We start from the raw sequence: 21,804 nt of genomic DNA, 5'->3' as shown, positions 1-21,804 counted from the left end.
TTTTTTAAAAAAGAATGTATCTTTACTGTTGTTGAGAATATACACAAAAGAACATACATCAGTTCAGTGGTTTCTGCAGGTACAGTTCAGTGCCATGTAGACTTGCTTTAACATTCTAGTTTCCTCCTGCCCCATCTCACACCTCCCAGGGTGACTGTGGTGCCTGATGGCTAGGATTTCTGTGTGCGGTTAGGCCTAGCTCATCCTGTAAGGTTGCTAGAGAATGAGGTCCTCTGACTCTGAGTCTGTGATATAAATTCTCCAATCCCTGGTGTCAGCTTTAACTAGTACAATTAAAATAATTTGTCCAGTAAAACCTGTGAAAGCAGGAACCTGTGTAAGGTGTGCACCTGTCAGAGAAGGAAAACTCAAATATCTCCACTAGTAGAGAGAGAGAGAAGTGGTAAGACTGCACCCTTTCTAAGGCGGAAAACTTTCGAGACCTGGAAAAACAAGGCAGTCCCGTTGAGTTCCTGCTCTCACAGGTTTCATTGTATATCGAAGCATAACATTTGATAAAAATTCCTTATACGTTTAACCTTTATTTGTTCATAAACCTGAAGAGAATTTACAGATTGAATAAATAGTACAAAGCCATTAAATTTTAAATTGATAATATTAATAATGTAGTGTGACTTCTGATATTTTCCTAAGATGAAATTGACTTCTTTTGCCATTAGGAAAGATAGCTGAGTTATCGTTTAAAAATGATCTCCTCCTTCATGTCACTGGGTATGAAGATTCTGTTTTTGTCCTCGTCAGGAAGCTGTAGCTGACCTCATGAGTCAGATCCAGGAACTGAGAACATCACTCTGCGGGAAAACAGAAACTATAGACACCCTGAAGCAAGAACTGAAGGACATTAATGTAAGTTCTGCCCCCAATAAGGCATCGTGAAATTTGAGCACGAGACACACTTCACAGACTCTATGACAGGTTAATAAATACTCCACCAGAAAAAAAGATTCTTTGGACAGATAAGTTTGGAAATGCCAGTTACAGTTCAGCAGGTTTCTATATTTGCAGGACTTGCAGAGCCTTTAAGATCCAACGTGCAGTACACATCTCTGAGGAGCAGTATGGCTGTGGCACTTGTTCTCTGAGCACCATTAGGGACTCACTAATCGGAACCAGATAAAACACTAACTGATTATTGCCTGTGACAGTTAACGCTACGTGGTGTTCCTTAGTTGCCTCAAGAGAAAAAAAAAAATTCATTTTTCAGAGGCATTAATTATATAGAAAGTAAGTTTATTTACCCCAATATTGGACTTAGGATTCCATAAAATAACTACTTATTTCTCCGGGGTACGTCTGAGTTGAATGTTGATGCTTCCTCCTTCCTTTGGGTCAAGGTGAAGGTTTTTGCCAACATTCCTCACTGCTCTGCTCTATAGGAGCTTGCTGTACTCCATGTTATTTCTGAAGGTAGCCTCCTGATAGAGATCAAAAACCAGATGGTTTTGCTCTGATGCCTGTGGGACTTTTCCACTTCTCTCCACCATTTGTGCACTTATTCTTCCATTTCTTCGTTCAATAAGTATTTATGGAATCAGCATGTGGAAATGGAATCTGATTATCACTCAGACTCATTCTTAAATTATCTTAATCTACACATAGACAGGTAATAAAGCAGACAGCTCTTGTACCGTGACTTTCTTTTCTGCAGTGCAAATACAACTCTGCCCTGGCCGACAAAGAAGAGAGCAAAGTGTTGATTAAGAGACAGGAGGTGGAGATTCTGGATCTGAAAGAAGCCCTTAGACTGAGAAAACTCTCGGAGGACATAGAGGTAGATGTTCACACATCATAACTCCTTTTGCCTTATTACTTGTCAGCATGGGTGTTTGTTTGTGGACGTTGTTAATGAATACAAGATTGTTTGAAGGAATGATTAATAATCAGATTCATTTTTCCTTAGGGTAACCAGGCAGTTAAAAGATAACACTAAAATGGTTGTTATATCTAGCTGATCTATTTTTACTCCTTTGTGCTGACACCATAGTAAGTGTAGGTCACTGACCCTTTAAGTAAGGGGAGCAGAGTGGAAACCAGTTTCCTTGGATGTAGTGGTTATAGCAGGGAGCAAGAAAGGGGCTAGATGACAGGGTTAACCTCAAGGTTGCCTCTTGTGTTTTAGCTAAAGTACGTTTTTTTTGTTGTTGCTAATGTGAATTTATCTTATTTAAAGGAAGAAGTACCATCACATGGTTCAAAATTCAAAGAATATATAAAGCACTGTACATTCATTCCCTTCTACCCTTCTCTGCCCCTCGAACCCAATCCCATTACCATCGAGTCAACTTCGACTCATAGCAACCCTGTAGGACAGAGTAGAACTGCCCCATAGAGTTTCCAAGGAGTGCCTGGTGAATCCGAACTGCTGACCTTTGGGTTAGCAGCCGTAGCACTTAACCACTACGCCACCAGGGTTCCCTGCCCCTCAGCCACCCAATATTACCAGTTTCTTGTATATTCTTCTAGAGATATTTTAGGCAAATCCTACATATTTTTTGTTTTCCTTTTTTTCACACAGATGGTAACCTACGTGTATACTGTTCTGTACTTGCTTTAGAAATAAGTTGTTCTTGTCAAACCGTGTTGCCCTTGAAACAAATTCAGCAACTATTTATTGAGCCCACCTACTGTATGAGCTGACTTGTACCTGGCATGGCATTTGGGTTGGAAGAATGATCGAAAGCACCGTTATTTACCTCAAAGCGTGTAATCTAGCTTGAGAGTTAGGTGTTTTACAGTGCTATACGGAAACACAGAGAAAGGAGGGGAGAGAGTAATTCTGCCCAGGGAACTCTAAAGAGATTTCTGGAGGAGACAGCATTTGTTCAAGGCCTTTAGGGAGGGTGGCCTGGCAGCAGTGTGCAGTGTCTCAGCTTAGGGAGCAGTGGGTGTGGCTGGCTGGAGCTGTGGGAGCGGAGGTGAGAACAGACCGAGACTGGGGTGGAGGGTCTTGAGGAGCATCAACTGTATCTTTTAGGAAACAAGAACCACCTAGACTCTAAGCCCAGGCAGAAGCTAATGAGGTCCAAACCAAGAAGTGCTAGTGGGAACAGTAGGTGAGCTAGAGGTGAGAAGTCTTTCAGAGCTAGGGCTGACAGTTGTCGCTGGCCAGGTGGATCTGTGCTGGTGAGGGAGGAAGCAGGCAGAATGGGCACCAAGGTTTCCAGCCTGGGTGTGTACATCTCAGATGGAGAAAATGGGCCTGGGGAAAGTTAATGTGATAAACTGTATGCATACCAGTTCTGAACGTTAAGAACTCATGGGGATGGATATCCATTGTGGGCATAACCAGTAGTTTATATTATTTCCTGCTGTATTTGGGGATTTGAAACCACTAACTAACATACATATAGTATAAGAAGATAAAAATAGACAAACAAAAATTGAAGTAAGGGGAAAATACCAGTAGTCACAAGTAGTTATGAGCACAAGTTATGGAGTTGGACTGCTTAGGGCTTTGAAGTGTGTCTGTGTGACCTTGGGAAAGTTATACATCCCTCCGTGCCTCATTTATCACATCTGTAAAGTGGAAATAACATTACAAAAAAAAGCCAAACCCATTGGCATCGAGTTGATTCCGACTCATAGCAACCCTATAGGACAGAGTAGAACTGCCCCATAGAGTTTCCAAGGAGCAGCCGGTAGATTCAAACTGCCAATCTTTTGGTTAGTAGCCAAGCTCTTAACCACTGCGCCACCAGGCCTCCAAGGAAATAACATTATACTGCCTATTGAATAAAGTGTGAAGAGGAAATGAGATCATACGCGTAAAGTGCTTACAACACTGCCTGGTACCATGGAAGTGCTCAATGTATGTTAACTGGTAGTGCTTTTAGTTAGTACACAAAAACCATACCCTATGGTCTTATATAAAGTATAAAATGTGGGCTAAAAATTCAGTTCTGTGCTTCTTGCTGTCAAATTATAAAGGGAAATCTATGTGTTTGGGTGGGAGTAGCTGAATGATAAGAACTCATGGCAGTTCACCTAAAAGCTCTACCTACCTTCCTTCTTTCTTCCTTTCCTTTTCTCCTTCTTGCCCTCCCTCCCTTCCTTTCTTTCTCCCCTCTATCAAGGAATGAAACCTCAACTCTGTTAAGATAAAGCAAAAGAATTGTTTTTGAGGGAAAATACAATTCGAGAATTGGACAGCCCAAAGTGAAACCACTAAGTGTTCTGAAGAGCTAATCCTGACAAACCAAACTCGTTGTTGTTGAGTTGATTTTGACTCATAGCGACCCTATAGGACAGAGTAGAACTGCCCCACAGGGTTTCCAAGGAGAGGTTGGTGGATTCAAGCTGTCGACCTTTTGGTTAGCAGTCATAGCTTTTAACCACTGTACCACCAGGCCTCCTACAACAAGTCCTTATAAAGGCAAAAACCGCAAGTATGAGGAACTTTATAGCATAAAATATGATTGGTTGACATTTAACATTAGTTGAGACATATCCATGGGAAAGTATAAGGTTGTGAAGACATTTTTCAAGGGGGACCAAGGGGCATTTTCTGAGAACTGGCTCACCATTAAAGTCACATGCTTCTTAGAACATCCCTGCAAGCAAAATGGGGGCAAACAAAACCGCATTCTTTAGCATAGCCTAATTTACAGTGGCTGCAACGATTGTGAGGATGGTGCAGTCAGGGCAGTGTTTTGCTCTGTTGTACATTAAGGTTGTTATGAGTCAGAACTGACTTGACAGCACCTAACAACAACACAACGACGATTTCAGTTTGTACAATGTCTTGTGAAAATTCCTATCCCGTAGTTATAAATCACACGTTAAAGCAGAAGGAAATCTTAATACAAGATAGAGTCAGGCCTAGACTTCGGACAGAAGCCTCTACCATGCCAAGCACCTGAGTTTTGGAATGTACCTACACACTTCTTTCCTCTCTCAAAATAATTGTGACTACACGTGTTGAAGTATTTTGGATTCTAGTGGAAGTAACTCCACAAACAGCCAGCTCACCTTCCCTTTGTAGTCTGTCTGTCTTTTTTAGCTAACATTTAGATTTATGGCTATGGTTTGTGGATTTTCGTTCAAATTGTTGAAACATCACTGTTTTTCAACATCATGAGTTCGTAGCCAATGCAGTAAAATGGAAACAATAAGTGAAATACAGATAGATATTATAGAAACTGAGAGAAAAATAACCCTTATTTGCAGCTGATATGAGTGTTCCACATGGAAACTCCAAGCACTGCCTGCATGTCTGTGAGAAATAACAGCAGTTCAGTGAGGTAATCTGTAATAAAATAAATATAAATAAAAGAATAGCTTTACTATATACCAGCAATAACCAGCTGAAAAGTAGAATGGGTACAAAATCAACAAAGAGAATCACGACCTTAGGGAGAAAATTTAAGACATGTTAATGTTAATGAGGACGTAAAACTTTCCAAGGGATATGAAAACAGACTTGGACAAGAAGGTACAATATTGCTGAGACATTAGTTCTCACAGTAATTGAGAAATTAATTAATTAATTATGTTATTCCAATCCAAATCCCAATTTTTTAAAAAATTGGCAAGATGATTTTAAAGTTCCTTTGGAATAGATACATAGGATACATAGATACATAGATAAATAGGAGTAGTGTGGAGAGACTTGTAAGCTAGCTGGTAGCCATACACAGTGCCAGCTTGACAGACACTGTGTCAGTGATAGAGATCATGGCAGCCACGGGAATATGAGAGGAATTAGTGTAACAGTGAAGCAGGCATTTCACAGCAGTGAAGAAAGGAGGGGCTGATTTCAGTGAATGTGTTGGGAAGATTGTCTGATCAATTAGAACGGATAAGGTCAGAGTCTTACCAAAACCAAAATAAGTTCCAATGGATTCGGGTTCTGTATAAATGATGACATCATGAAAGTATTAGGAAAAATACAAATTCATTTTTAAATTGAATAGGACTTTGAAAAAAAAAATTTTGACACTATGGTTAGAAACCATAAAGGAAGATTACAGAATATTAAAAACAAAAATAAGACTAACGATAAACTGGAGGAAAATATTTGCAACTGATGACCAAGGGTTAATCTCCTTAATACATATAGCACTTAGGTGGCATGAGAAGGAAGGAAACACTCCTAATGAACAATGAACATAAGAAGGGGCGTGAGTAATTCTCCAGAAAGGGAATACAGGTGGCTCATAAGCCTCTTTGGAATCAAAGACATGCAAATTAAAACAAAAGCCATTGTGATCTCACAACTAGCAAATTTCAAGACTTGAGGAAGATGTACCAAGAAACTTCTGGTGAGGTTTATGGTTAGCCTTTGGGGAGGCCTCAAAAAATATATAACCTTAAATTGTATATGCTTTGAATTTGCACTTAGAGAAATTTAGTCTCTCTTCCCCCCCCAAAAAAAATCAATATGAGAATAAGATGCATATAATTATTCAAATGAACCAAAATATTCAATGATGGGTTAAATTGTGGTATCTCCATAAGCTGAAATAGAGCCTGCCTAATGAAAATGATATAACAAAGGAATGAATGACAGGGAAATACGTTTGTAATGTATCAAGTATTAGAAGCAGTTTATAAAAAACCTGTAAAGAATGGTACCACATGTACACACATATATGTATGTGTGTGTGAGAGTATATATATACACACATATACACATGTATTTGGACAGGAAAGATAAATTCTGCTCCAATTTAGTAGGTATCGTATATACTGCAAGGAGGTCTGGGCAATGATTAAGTGCTTGGCTGCTAACTGAAAGGTTGGCAGTCCGAACCCACTAGCCACCCTGTGAGAGAAAAACGTGGCAATCTGCTTCTATAAAGATTATAGCCTTGGAAGTCCTCTGGGCAGTCCTACTCTGTCCTATAGGGTCGCTATGAGTCGGAATCGACAGGACAGCAATGGGTTTAGATATGCACTACATATCCACAGGACTTCTAATTCCCTCCGCCACTTTCCATCAAGCTTCTCCCCTGAAGCTTTGATGGCCTATGACAATGTGTCACCATCTGGTGAGCTACCCAGCCCCTCCCCACCTGTCTGGGAGGGGCCCATCTTTACAGCTGTTTACTCTCCTGTGTGTAAAGGACTAGAGTCAGTTGGTGAGACAGCAGGTAAGCTGGAGAGGAAAGAAGGCTTAGCTTTGAGATCCTGGGGTGAGGCGATAGGTCTACAGGTAGGAAAGAGGGGGCCAGAGTGCAATTAAACCTCCCATGGAATAGCCATATGAATTTACTGTAGCAATATTTATTTCTAGACCTGTTCATTGCTTGGTTTGTCTTGGAATGGACTGGCACACAAACCAAACTTTCTTAACCTTTTAAGAATTATACAAACAATTTGTATGTCCTCATTAGAGTACCACAATTCAGAAGTTCTTGTTTGTGGGGTTGTGCCTTAACAGAGGGATATGCTCTGTGAAGACCTGGCTCATGCCACTGAGCAGCTGAACATGCTGACAGAGGCCTCGAAAAAGCACTCGGGAGTGCTGCAGTCTGCCCAGGAAGAGCTGACCAGGAAGGAGGCCCTGATCCAGGAACTGCAGCACAAGGTGAGGTGCAGAGAGGTGTCACTGCTGTATTCCAGAAAGGGGAAGAGAAACGCATGGGGGTCTTCACGACAGCCCTGCCGTGGCTATTTCTCCAGTACAAAAGGTAAGCTGGTGTAGCTGTCAGGTAATCTGGTGCTTACAGCGTAGGTTGCTAAGTCAGCAGCCTAAGGACGTGGGTGTGCTCGTGTGAATAGAGCCTTGCCTGGCTATGTCCCCACCTACCCTGGGTCCTTGAGACTCAGCAGCAAGTCTAACCACAGTGGTGAGGTTATGGCTGCTTTTTGTTTTCTTTTTGGCTGTTGTCGTTGTTTTATATTTTGTATTTTTTCTCAAGTGAGCATTTTATTGTGAAATTTAAAAAGAAAGGTTTAAAAAAAAAGAGTATATTTATGAGAGAAAAGGAGATGGTTGGGTTATAGTAGCAACCAGGGTAGACAGACACCAAAGATAGCCCCACGTTTCACAATGTACTACTTTAAAATATGCTATGGCTTTGTTTTGTTCTGTTTTAGTAACATACTGATATTTAAAGTATTAGTCAATTCCTGAAAAAATACCGTAGAAAGCTTATTTCCACCCACAAACTTTGGAAAGCCTGTCTTTCCTAACTGGACCAGGTCCCCACATTATGTCCTTAGCTTGTAACCTTACATCTCTTCAAATTTTCCAGCTAAAACAAAACAGAGAGGAAGTGGAACAGAAGAAGAATGAATACAACTTTAAAATGAGGCAGCTGGACCATGTGATGGATTCCGCCGCTGAGTATCCCCAGGTACTTCTCAGGAAAAGAGTGCAGTTTAAGAGGGAATAAACAGCTCTGTGAATGATGAAAGTGTTGCTGTGAAAATTACCAAGTCCGTAACTTGGTCTTTTTAAAGAAAAAGATTTTCACTAACACCCTATTTCTTCTTTTTACTTCATGAGGGTACCAGTCTTTTGTTTTACTTGGACAAAAATTAGAATAACAAGCTAAATAACCTGAGTGTTTTCTGGCTTAACTGGGTACCTGGATGAGATATGATTTTATTTTAGAGCCCTAAAACACCACCTCACTTTCAAACACATTTGGCAAAACTCCTGGAAACGCAAGAACAAGAGATAGAAGATGGAAGAGCCTCTAAGATTTCTTTGCAACACCTGGTAACAAAGCTAAATGAAGACAGAGAAGTCAAAAACACTGAAATCCTCAGAATGAAGGTAACTGGGTAATTATTATTATTTTTTTTTTTAGTAAATAATTTTAATGTTTTTGAATAAGCAGTATCCTCATGGTTACTGAGGATACGAAATTCAAAAGTCACAGAGCCAAATGGTAGACAGAAGTTTTCCTCCCAGGCCTGACCCCACGCCCACCCAGTTTGCTGTCCCTGGAGGCTCCCAGCATAGCCATTTCTTATTTACCTCTTTAGAGCTTTTCAGTGCATATACAACCAAGTCGGGAAGCACCCTCTGCCTACCTCACTTGCTTTTTACACAATGGTATATCATACAGGCTGTGCCAATGACACTCTCAGCAACGAATGAGCCTGTTTCCTTAAATCCTACCTCAGTGCTATCCAGCTTTTGGATCTTACCAATTTAATAGGTAAAGCAGTTATCTTGGTGTAGTTATAAATCTGTATTTCTCGTATTAGGAGTAAGATTTAGCCTCCCCCCCGCCCCCGGTGGACTGTGTATCCTTCACCCCTTTTTCCATTGTTGGACTTTTTCTTATTGATTTGTAGGTGTTCTTTATCTTGTAGAGAGATGTGCTTTTGTCTGTGATAGCTCAAAATATTCTTCTTGTGTTTCTCTTTTAAACTTCCGTATTTTCCTGGTTTTTCTCCCATCTACTTGGGGGTACAGTTTTGTGGGCTCTGTGTTTAGGGGTGGGAGATACGTGGAGGACTGTCTGGGTAGATGGTGTGTAGGGGTGTGTGTGCGGAGGGAGGGTGCAGCGTTCCATAGAAGATAGCAGTTAGTCTGTGAGGTCGTTGCTCTGCGGTGAGTTTCTTTGTTTAGGAAGAAAATTGGCTCACTTTAACAGAGTGGCATAAAGCATTTAAAAGACAGTTTTACTATTAAGCTTTGTATCTCACGGCAAAGACCACTCTCAGTATGCTATCTCAGGAATGTGGCTGTCACCCAAAAAGGAAATCAGGCAGTGGACAAGTAGAAGTAAATCAAAGGGACGCTAGTTGCGACAAGTATGTATTTTTCCAGGATGATTATGCTTATGATTCTAAAGTTGGGATCCAGTTAATATTTAGAAGGATGGGCTGTGGCATTAGTTTTTTAAAATTAGAATCTACTAAATGGAATCAAATAGTTGAGAGCGTTTACCAAAGTAAAGACTCAATCATCTTTTCTCATAAAGGACTGAACGAAATAATGTAATTAGAATCTATCTTGAAGGCACTGTGGTTATGAAAATGAATCCCAGTTCCAGGCTTTCGAGTGCTTGTCATAGCTGACTTTTTATCTAGGGATGTGCTGTGCTGTGAAGGAGCTTTAAAGAGGAATACCTATCTGAGTCATGGCCTTGGGGAGCAGAGTAATAACTCCTATAATGAATTTTCTGAAAAGACATGATTTGATTTGTTATTAGGAGCAGTTGTGTGAAATGGAAAACCTACGTCTGGAAGCTCAACAGTTAAAGGAGCAAAACTGGCTCCTTCAAGGTCAGCTGGATGACATTACAAGACAGAAGGACAACAGGTGAGAAAGAGCCTGCCTGGGTTTGTTGTGTGAATGCTGTGGGAACTGGTTTCACAGGGTGTACCATGTTTTCCGCTAATCCAGGAGGTGTTCCATCGGTTGCATTCGAACAGGTCTGATGAGTATATCAGTGTTCCCAGAGTGGGAGAATAAGGCATTCATGATCTTACCTACTTCGTTAACCTTTGCGTTGTTGTAGAGCTACTGAAATGAATGTAAAACATGTGAAATACTTGAACTGAACCGTTTCTACTTCTGTGGGAAAAAAAGAAAGGAGTAAGGAAGTCAACAAGACAAGGTTGAGGAAGCACTGCAGAGGAAAGGAGGATTTCCTGCCAGTTGGCTTTGTGGGACGTGTGGTCCAGTGAAAGGCCCTGGGCAAGACAAGGTCACCTCCGTGTTTTACAGAGGAGTGCTCCCCTGGGCTCAGGCATCTGTCTCTGTCTGCCTGTCTGGGTTGGGGCTTCAGCTAAGGCAGTGTTCTAGTTGCATTTGCTAATGGTACAACATGGCATCAGGGGCAGCCACACCTGGGCTTAATGTCCCATCTCTGACACTTAAAGTCATGTGACATTGGACACATTTTTTTAACCTCTTGGTGCCTCAGTTTCCTTAGAAATAATGATAACTGGCTCAAAACGTATTTCAAAAATTAAAAACGTGTGTCAAGTGCTGGTTACAGTGCTTGGCAGAGGAAAGGCACTCAATAAATGGTAGTCATTAAGTACAGCAAGGTAGGATTATGAGCCTACCAATTGTTAACTTTCTGAGTGAGGGATTGGAGATGAAGGTGGCCTGTAAAATTAGGCAGGATGTTGAATTGAATCAAAAGGGTCTCTGTTTGGCGTGGAGGCCCTTACTGAATTCAGATTCCCAGATTAGGGGTGTCTGCCATCCTTGCTATTGCCAGAAAGTCTTTGGCTGAAGCCTTCCCACCCCTGCAGAAAAGCCAGGGAACAGCTTTGTCAGCTGCTGGGATGCAGCTCCTGTCCTTGTCCTGGAGCAGCCCCAAGATGCCCTGTTCCCGATCTAAATGAGATAACAGACATTTGAGGGTTGTGATGGTGGCTGCACTAACAGTCTGTTCCTAAATGGGTCTTTTCAAATTATGGTGAGCATCAGAGATCGCATTTACTAGGGCTGGGGAGAAGTACACAAATCTGCATTTATTAAAGCAATGCCTTCCCTTTCTAGATGATTGTGACGCAAGTAGTCCATTGTCTGCTCACCTAGTTTCCATGTGCTCCACCCAATGTCTAGCCATATTAAAGTGTTTGGTATACTTTCTTTTATCAGGGGTTAGTATGCACATGGAGCAAGAAAACATTTCCAGTTCAACTGTAAAACCATAATTAAAAACACTATTTTATAATCCCATGTCCCTTATATGAGGAGCCACATAGAACCTTCTTCTCAAAAGAGTGGAGTAGGAATTGGCAAACTACAGCCTAGGGGCCAAATCTGGCCTGCAGCCTGTTTTTGTAAATAAAGTTTTATTGAAACACAGCCATGTGCTTTTGTTTATATTGCTATGGGTGCTTTTTGAACTACAATAGCCAAGTTGAATAGCTGCCACAGAGACCACAAAACCTAAAATATTTACTACGTGGTCATTGACAGAAAAAAGTTTGCCGGCCCCTGGATTAGAGCCCTAAAAACATGTCTCTTCTAATGATTTGGTGTATTTTCTTCACTGAGTTCTCATACAGTTTTTACCTAGGCTGGCAGATTCATCAAGGGGAAGAAACCTTACTGTAGCTTCTGTTTTTCTTCAGGAAGTGGTCTTCTACTCACCAATCAGATGTTTCTAAAGAAGCCTGTGGCATACATCAAGCAGGTTCTCCAAGGGCAGTGCCTCCTTGGTCCAGGGGCTGCCCACAAATTTTTTTCATCCAGAAATTCAACTTGGTGGTCAGGCTCACAAAGACAGACTCACACTAATCAAATTCACACCAGACTGGTGTATCATCCGGAACATAATTTTCTTATTTTATATAGAGAAGCATTCCCTTACCATGAAGAGATTTATGGCTGGTACTCAGAGAACCCCTTTCCTGGTGTCAGCATACATGGGAAGCCAGAGTGGTCATCAGAAAATTGCCAGCCTACCATGGATTCCAAAAGAAGGGGGAGTCTGGGGCTGCAGGGGCCAGGCCAGCCTGAAGCCTGAGCAACCTCGGCTGCCAAACGTGCCTCCTCACAGCTGATCATAGTCACGTCAGACTCCTGGCCTGCGCTTTCCCTCAGCCCCCTTTTCCTCACATTATTTTACTTTCAACCAAGACTTGATTAGATTTCTCACCTCTATTTTGTTTTGTACTGGTGTTATGGATTGAATTATGTCCCTCAAAAATACGTGTTGTAGTGCTCGCTTCGGCAGCACATATACTAAAATTGGAACGGTACAGAGAAGATTAGCATGGCCCCTGTGCAAGGATGACATGCAAATTCGTGAAGTGTTCCATATTTTTTTTGTGGTTACGAGGGGGGGAGGGAGGGAGGGTGGGAAAGGGTTATTTACTGATTAGTTAGTAGATGAGAACTACTTTAGGTGAAGGGAAGGACAATACTCAATACACAGAAGGTCAGCTCAACTGGACTGGACCAAAGGCAAAGAAGTTTTCGGGATAAACTGAATGCTTCAAAGGTCAGCGGAGCAAGGGTAGGGGTTTGGGGACTATGGCTTAAGGGGACTTCTAAGTCAATTGGCAAAATAATTCTATTATGAAAACATTCCACATTTCACTTTGAAATGTGGCTTCTGGGGTCTTAAATGCTAACAGGCAGCCATCTAAGATGCATCAATTGGTCTCAACCCACCTGGATCAAAGGAGAATGAAGAACACCAAGGTCACACGATAACTATGAGCCCAAGAGACAGAAAGGGCCACATGAACCAGAGACTTACATCATCCTGAGACCAGAAGAACGAGATGGTGCCCGGCCACAGCCAATGACTGCCCTGGCAGGGAGCACAACAGAGAACCCCCGAGGGAGCAGGAGAACAGTGGGATGCAGACCCCAAATTCTCATAGAGACCATACTTAATGGTCTGTCTGAGATGAGAGGAATCCCGGCGGTCATGGTCCCCAAACCTTCTGTTGGCCCAGGACAGGAACCATCCCTGAAGACAACTCATCAGACATGGAAGGGACTGGACAATGGGTTGGAGAGAGATGCTGGTGAAGAGTGAGCTACTTGTATCAGGTGGACACTTGAGACTGTGTTGGCATCTCCTGTCTGGAGGGGAGATAGGAGGGTAGAGAGGGTTAGAAACTGGCAAAATTTTCACGAAAGGAGAGACTGGAAGGGCTGACTCATTAGGGGGAGAGTAAGTGGGAGTATGGAGTAAGGTGTATATAAGCTTATATGTGACAGACTGACTTGATTTGTAAACTTTCACTCAAAGCACAATAATAATTATTAAAAAAAAAAAACAGTTAATCACCAAAAAATATATATATATGTGTTGTAAATCCTGGCGGCACAGAGGTTAAGAGCTTGGCAGCTAGCTAAAGGTTGGCAGTTTGAATCCACTAGCAGCTCCTTGGAAACCCTACGGGGCAGTTCTGTTGTGTCCTATACGGTTGCTATGAGTTTGGTTTGATTTTTTCATGCCTGTGGTTATAATTCCATTTGGGAATGGGTTCTTTGTTATGTTAATGAGTCAGGATTAGTGTAGGGTATATCTTGAGTCAGTCTCTTTTGAGATATAAAAGAGATTAAACAAGCAAGCCAGAGATATAGAGATGGGGTAAGATAGATGCCAAGATACATGGAGATCTCCAAGGAACCAGGAAAAAGCAGAAGCTGAAGAGACAAGGGCCTTCCTCCAGAGCCGAGGAACCCTTTCCCTAGAACTGGCAGCCTCCTAAACTGTGAGAAAATGAATTTCTATTTGTTAAAGGCACCCACTTGTGGTTTCTGTTAAGGCAGCACTGGAAACTGGGGAGGTGTCTTATTTCATCTCCATGTGTGGATCACATCTATCAACTGTGCTAACTTGACTGATCACCATAAAGTCACCTTTTCTTTGCACAACTTGGCATTGTTGCTTGTGAGAAACTTGAAATTGATGCTCGAATATACTTGACAGTGTTTCTCTGTCTCCCCCCACTTCCTGACCTGTGCAGTGATCCGAATCACCCAGACAATCAACAGCTGAAGAATGAACAAGAAGAAATTATCCAAGAGAGACTTGCTAAAGTATGATTTTTGTTTTCGCATAATAGTTGTTTATCCTTGTCTGAGAAATGCTTTTTAACTTACCTTTATGGTTAGTGTTTATTGTTACGTATTTTAGAAACCATTTCACTATTTCAATGCTTGTGTTATCTCTGTTGCCACTATTTAAGTATATTTGCCATCAGTATTTAGACATAGCAGTGGATTTTGTTTTGGTTTGGGTTATGTGCCTGTAGCTGGGATTATGGAAAAGGATGTTGCTTTAATTGATTTTATTACCATAAGGGAGAGTAAGCTGGTTACTTTGGATCTTTTTTTTTTTAAGCAATGTTGCTTAAGAACTTACGCCATTGTTTTCTATTTTTGTCTTATATAGAATAAAATAGTTGAAGAAATGCTGAAAATGAAAGCACAGTGAGTATACTATTTTGTAATTCAATTTCCTGTAATATATGGACATAATAGATGTTTACAGAATTATTTTCCTAGATATAACTTGCTAAAGAGGTTCCTCATTTGAGGCTACTCCAAAAAAAATCTTAAAGAAATCAGGGCCAGGAAAACTTAGCTTCCCCAGAGGAATTGATGGACAATGAGAATAGTGTAACTGACTAGGCTTCCCTTTTCTGTCAGGTTCAAAATAAGGAAAATGGTCAGTATTACAAATAAAATGATAAAAGGAAATTAGAAAGATACTGTACTCTCTGGGTCAATATTCCTCTTAAAGAATAGAGGTCCTCAAATGTGTTCGCTTGTCATACCTCCTAAGAGAATTTTGAAATACCGTATACCCTTTTGCACGTTTAAAGCTGACTTTAATTCTGAAATTTTTCATTGTAAGTTTAAGTGACTGCAAAGGATAGAGGTTTCAGCATCCTGAGTGTTGCTGTCAGCCCCTGGCTCATGGTGATCGTGCACTCAGCCCTGGCTCATGGTGATCGTGCACGACGGGTCAGCCCACTGGGACCCACAGGGTTTTACTGGTTGATTATGAGAAGTAGCTCACCAGGGCTTTCTTCCTAGTTTTAGTCTGAAAGCTCTGATGAAACCTGTTCAGCATCATAGCATAAAGATGTCTTATGATATTCTTTTAAAAGTATACAACTGATTGGCTGCATTCTATCCATTTAAAAATACACGAACAAACACTTAAGCCTAAAATTTTACATTGTTCTTTTTTCCTTTGAAGTTGAGTTTTCATTCTACTTCCACACAGAATTTTATCCCAATGTAATATATATTTTTGGAAACTTTTCTGGATTACCCCATGATACTACTTAGCAATGAAAATATGTATATAGATTGAAAATAATTTTTAAATTTTTATTTATTTTTTTATTGTGCTTTAAGTGAAAGTTTACAAATTCAAGTCAGTTTCTCATACAAAATTTATACACACATTGTTATGTGACCCTAGTTGCTCTCCATACAACGTGACAGCGCACTCATCCTCTCTACCCTGTATTTCCCGTGTCCATTCAACCAGCTCCTGTCCCCCTCTGCCTTCTCATCTTGCCTCCAGACAGGAGCTGCCCACATAGTCTCATTTAAAAATATATTTTAGTTATATGTCCCTAAGTGTTATATTTATCCTAGATTGCATTCTCATTACAATTATTATTAGTATCCAATTAATCAAAGTATCCTAAATTTATTATAAATTTTGATAATTATTACCTGTAGAAAGTAAAATTTCAGTGGCAATGCCTTTTAATGCATTTCATCTTGATGCTTATTCTTCAGTTAGCTCATTATTCCATTACACTTAGTTCTGGGATAAGACAGGATTCAGTACAAATTCTATTCCTGTTTTCTGTTTTTATAGATGTATGTGCTGAGAAATCTTATTCCCATAGTAAGTACATGGCAGTAGAAGGAGTTTTGTTAGAGTATTGTCATTCAGTTATTTGAAATCTAAGTTATATGCCAAAAGCCACATAGTGATCTACCATCAAAAATTCTTTTTCACAATCAGCTGACAGAGACCACCTGACTTGTGAAAAGATTTGTACCCAGTCATTGAGTCATACCCAAAACCAAAGAGTATCGATATGGAACAGAGCTTGTTCTACCCCTCCATCACAGAGGAGCAGTTCAGGGGCTGGCTCTTGGTCAGTTAGTGGTATACTAGGATAGAAACCCAGGTCACTTACAGGATCTGTGAAAGTCCAGCTGTACAGTTTATAGAATTGCAGCTGTTTTAGAAATAACATCCATTGAGGCCTTCTAGCAAAAGAGAATAATAGCTATCTAAGCTGACATGTAGTTGAGTGACCAATGATCTTCAGTGAGACCCTGTCCCTAGAACATACAAGAGCCCATGCTTGTGGGCAAGGGAGGTACACTCCAGCAAATGGCATACAGTTTTACCAGTCCCAGCCTGCACCAGTGGCTTTAAACTTTATGTTAGCCTTATGTATAAGTGAGGATCCTTTTAAAAGCTGCAAGGAACTGAATACCTATAGGTAGGAGATGTTCAATTTCCGATAACAAGAGGTCTGGAAGTATATTGACTCAGTGATGCCATCAGACACCCAGACCCTTCCCGTTTTTCTGCTTTGGGTCCTCTAGCTTGTAGCCTCTTGGCCACAAGAGCAGCGTGGGTTGTAGTGAAATGGGTTCAAAAGGGTTTTCTTTGGTCAGGGGAAAAAACTCCCAGAAGCCTCCTGGAATCAGCTTTTGTCTCTGTGGCCAGAATTGGCACACGTTGACTGTTTCTACCTGCCGGCCAAGCTGAGAAAACGAGCACCTGGCAACAGGATAAAGATAACCATGCTTAGCTTAGATCAATCATTATTTCCTTCCACCCCCAAATAAAATTGGATTTCTACCAGCAAGGAAAGGTGCCCTGGTGGCGCAATGGTCAAGCACTTGTCTGCTAACCAAAAGGTTAGTGGTTTGAGCCCACCTTTTGCTCTGTGGGAGAAAAGATCTGGTGATATACTCCCGTAAAGATTACAACCTGGGCAACCCTATGCGGCAGTTTTACTGTGTCCTATAGGATCATCATGACTCGGACTTGACTCGACGACACACAAAAACGTCAGCAAGGAAGAAGCAGTGGACTAGTATTGGGTAGGCTACTGCAGTGTCTGCCATGATATAGAACCTTTCTTCAAACCAAAGCAAATATGTAAGACAAGACAAACGTGGAGGGAATCTGAAGAACTAGGAGAGCATCGTGCCCTTCCCCTCATACCCTCCTCCTAAGGTTTCCCAGAGGGTAGTCTGAAAACGTCCGTTGCAGTTGAGTCAATTCCGCCTCACAGCGGCCCCACGTGACAGAGTAGAACTGTGCCATAGGGTTTCCAAGGCTGTAATCTTTACGGACGCATACTGCCACATCTTTCTCCTGCGGAGTGGCTGGTGTGTTCAAACTGTTGACCTTTTGGTTAGTAGCCAAGCACTTAACCATTATGCCACTAGGTTTCCTTAGTCAGCTGCCGTTAAATGGTATATTTAAGTCTGTGTATTACATTATTTCAATGATCAACATTCCACATACATTGTAAAATAAAAGACATTTGTTTCTTTTGGGAAACACTTAGGAGTTAGACAGTTTTATAAAGTCAGTGAAATTCTGTATAACAGTAGTAACCTTGTTTCTTTTCAATTGATAGTTGTTTAAAGAAAAAAAACCAAACCCATTGCCATCAAGTTGGAGACTCATAGCGACCCTGTGGGACAGAGTAGAACTTCCTCATAGAGTTTCCAAGGAGCGGCTGGTGAATTTGAACTGCTGACCTTTTGGTTAGCAGCCAGGCTCTTAACCGCTGTATCACCAGGGCTCTGATAGTTGTATAAAGTTCTTAAATTCTAAATAGCACATCCTTGAAGAAATGACTGGTGTCCCCATTGTCAGGATCAGTTTCTGAAGTCAGAAATTATTGAAATCTGGGGCACTGGAAAAAACCATGCAAAGTGTAATGCTGTTTAAATTACGTTTGGTCCAAGTGGGCTGACTCTAAAAGAATTTCGATTCTAAATTTTTATTTATTATTTTTAAAAATGGTGTGAGGTGTTTTCCAAAATGAAAGTCTTAGGTAAAAACAGAACAAAACAATCACCCGTAAGTACTGTGGTCCTTTAAAAACTCATGTATATGAGACCAAACAGTCAACAATTACTTTAAAACAAAGATGAGGATGTAAGCGGGCAGGGAAACTAGATTCATGGAAGCAGAACCACCAGAATGGAAACAAAATGTTCATGTGTTGTGAAGAATGTAACCAAGGGCACTGAGCAACTTGTGTAGAAGGTGTGGAATGGGCGCCTAAACGGTTGTGTAAACCTTCATACAAAACACAATAAAATGTTTAACAAAAACAAAAAATAAAAGCACATCTGACCCAGGGCAGCACTTGAATCTTCATTTGCCAGCAGCAGGGGAGGGCTGAATATTAATGACATTTTCAAATCGAAATTTTGGTCTTGGGAGGAAAATGTCTAGTTGGAGTGCTCTTTTTCTACTTATGCTCCTTTGGAGTACCATAAAGCGATATTTATTCTTACAGCCTGGAAGAAGTTCAGGGTACCCTTCAGAACAAAGAGAGGGACTGCCTTAGAATGGCCGAAGAAGTCGAACGAATCAGAACTTTGGAGTCTAAAGCATTCCAGGAAAAGGAACAACTGAGATCAAAGCTGGAAGAAATGTATGAAGAAAGGGAGAGAACATTTCAGGTGCATTTGTGCATTTGTTTTTTCATGGCACTTAGGACACTTGAATTAAGAAAAGGAATCAGGGTTAATCGCCTGTTATTGGATGTCCTCTGTTCAGAGTGGCTTTGGCAGATGCAGAGATGTATGGTCGAAAACACTGGGAATCTGGGCTGTCTCTCATTCCCTGTATTCTTGGAAGGCATGAAATAATGGCATTTTAGAAGAAAATTTAATCCTTCTTGTACTGATTTACCTGCAGAAGATGGAAGTGATGAGGAAGCAGATGGAATGTCTTGCTGAGGAAAATGGGAAGTTGGTAGGTCACCAAAACCCACATCAGAAGATTCAGTACGTAGTGCGGCTGAAGAAGGAAAACATCAGACTTGTGGAGGTAAACTCTGAAAATTATTCTGAACACACTCACTCTAGTTTAAAAAGTATATTTAATTAAAATCAAATTATTGAATCAATTACTTCTTACTTCAGGGAACCTTCTTGAATTAAAAAAACTTTGTCATTGCTATCCATCCCAAGTATACTTCAATCACTTAAATTATCATAAACATCAGATTCTTGCTTCATGTTAGTTTACATATTGAAAATATTATATTCTTCATTTGCAATATGAACTTACAAAGGCCAAGAAGAACTCTGCTTATAAGAATTAGAGCTTTAATTTGTTTTCCTTTTCTTTTTCTTTTAATGGCTTACTAGGAGACGGGAAAGTTGCGGGCTGAAAATGTATTCTTAAAAGAAAAGAAAAGGAGTGAATCATAAGGATCGTGGTCACTGGTCAAACAAGGCATCATCTTGTCTAGAGGTTTTTTTTTTTTTTTTTATGTATAAAAGTAAGACCCCCTTTTGTCCACTTAGTGGAGCTGATTGTAAGGCCCTGAATCGTAAAATGTGTGTGTGGTGGTGCCTGACCCTCAAACAAGCATTCCACATCCATGTACTTACTCCCTGTGGCAGTTGACCATTAGGAGGCTACCAGCCCATTTCAAGGCTTTACATCAGCTGTAAAATGCAGGAAAACCTTGTGCCTTTTGAAAATAAGAGTCCTTGGTTCTTACAGTGGACGTGGGGTCAGAGCAGACATTTTCTCCTCGTGTACTGCCATGATCTCCTTTGATTTTTATGTTAGAACTTCTAACAACATGTGAAAAGCAGACTTGTTAATATAGTTTATTTTTGTATTCCTACTTTGAGTATTCTTGTGAGCGTTTACATGCCTGTAAAATGACCATTTTTTCAAAATGTAATAAAATCTTTGAAAAAGATGAAATAATTTGGTAAAGTGATTTACATTGTTCATTCAGCAAATACTGAATGAGCATCTACTACATGCTAGACAGTAAGCAAACAAAACCCTGCCCTCAAAGAACTTCCATGGATCACAGCTTCATTAATTTTTATTGCAAATAATATTCCATTGTATGGATATGCCGCATTTTATCCATTTGCCAAACGATGGACCTTCGATTTGTTTCCAGTGGGGGGCTGTTATGAATCATTCCACTGTAAATATCCGTGTGTAAGTTTTGGTGTGAACATGTCCCATATCTCTTGAGTAGATCGATACCTAGGAGTGGAGTTGCTGGGTGGTACATTAAGTATATGTTTAATTTTATAAGACATAGCTTGTTTTCCAAAGTGGCTGCACTATTTTACAGTCCCACCAGCAGTGTGTTCCAATTTCTCCACAACTTCGTCAACACTTGTTATTGCCAGGTTTTTGACTATAGCCGTACTAGTGGGTGTGTAGTGGTATATCACTTGCGTTTTCCAAATGACAAATGATGTTGAACGTTTTTCCACATTATGGAATACTACTCACTAATAAAAAAAGGGACGAACTACTGACTAATGCTCCAAAATGGATGAACCTCAAAAAACATTATGCTAAGTGAAAGGAGCCAGACATATTATTGTGATTCCATTTATATGAAATGTCTGAAATAGGCAAATTTATCGAGACAGAAAGCAGATCATTAGTGCCAGGGGCTGGGGATGGGAGTGGGAATGATTGTATGGGCATGAGGGAAACTTTTGGGGTGGTAGAAATGTTTTAAAACTGGTTTGTGGTAATGACTGCCTCAGAGGGAGGCACTTTCACTGTTTATTGAGCCTCTACCAAGTGACAGGTGTTCTAAGTGCTGTAGGCATAGCAGAGTAAGGGAGTAATGTGGTGTGGCAGAAAGCGGGTAGGGAGGGAATCTGTTTTAAGGGAGCGTGATCAGAAAGGGCCCATCTGAGGAGCTGGGTGAAAGGAGTTCCTTTATGTGGCCTTTTGCCTTGGTTCTTTGGAAAAACAGCTGGAGAGATTTTCCCCCAAAACCTTGAGGAGTTACCTAGAGGGTTTACTTTTCCTGGGTATGCTGTTAACAACTTGGTTTGATACTTTTTGTCTGGCCCTGGGCTGTAGCCTGCCCTGTGATTGGTAACGCTTCTTGCAAGGATTGGTCAACATACTGCACAAATGATGTGACTATGAAATATGCAAATCAGGTGACTAGCCTACTATGCAGATGAAATGTCTGTGGCCTACCAAGAGGGGGCTGGTCAGTTTTTGATCGCCTCCCCCACACTGGGAGGGGCCATGCCTTGAAATTTACAGGGAGTTGTATATATATGCAGCCAACCCCACAGAGGTTTTTCAGACAGAAAGAAGCAGGAAGAGAAGCAGAAGGAAGAAAGGAGAAGAAGCAGAGAGA

General features: G+C 40.8%; 1 protein-coding gene and 1 non-coding gene across 5 annotated transcripts in view; both read left to right on the top strand.

Moving 5' to 3' along the window:
* The window catches only part of KIF15 (kinesin family member 15), a 61,640-nt gene extending 41,281 nt beyond the window's left edge, over nucleotides 1-20,359 (top strand). For all 4 annotated transcript variants that reach the window (XM_064274681.1, XM_064274682.1, XM_064274679.1 and 1 more), the window contains 11 exons: nucleotides 763-867; nucleotides 1,670-1,792; nucleotides 7,403-7,549; nucleotides 8,220-8,321; nucleotides 8,582-8,746; nucleotides 10,137-10,246; nucleotides 14,380-14,452; nucleotides 14,808-14,845; nucleotides 18,946-19,111; nucleotides 19,350-19,481; nucleotides 19,805-20,359. In XM_064274681.1, the coding sequence (XP_064130751.1) occupies nucleotides 763-867; nucleotides 1,670-1,792; nucleotides 7,403-7,549; nucleotides 8,220-8,321; nucleotides 8,582-8,746; nucleotides 10,137-10,246; nucleotides 14,380-14,452; nucleotides 14,808-14,845; nucleotides 18,946-19,111; nucleotides 19,350-19,481; nucleotides 19,805-19,867 (1,224 nt within the window). In that variant the 3' untranslated portion in view covers nucleotides 19,868-20,359. The remainder of the gene's footprint in view (nucleotides 1-762; nucleotides 868-1,669; nucleotides 1,793-7,402; nucleotides 7,550-8,219; nucleotides 8,322-8,581; nucleotides 8,747-10,136; nucleotides 10,247-14,379; nucleotides 14,453-14,807; nucleotides 14,846-18,945; nucleotides 19,112-19,349; nucleotides 19,482-19,804) is intronic.
* Nucleotides 12,611-12,717, top strand: LOC111750646 (U6 spliceosomal RNA). The gene has a single exon (XR_002785748.1). It is a non-coding gene; the product is annotated as a U6 spliceosomal RNA (small nuclear RNA).
* Nucleotides 20,360-21,804: the final 1,445 nt, after the last annotated feature.

This window comes from Loxodonta africana, chromosome 22 (genome assembly GCF_030014295.1).
Source record: "Loxodonta africana isolate mLoxAfr1 chromosome 22, mLoxAfr1.hap2, whole genome shotgun sequence".
NCBI lineage: Eukaryota > Metazoa > Chordata > Mammalia > Proboscidea > Elephantidae > Loxodonta > Loxodonta africana.
This window is presented reverse-complemented; position numbering and strand designations above follow the sequence as displayed.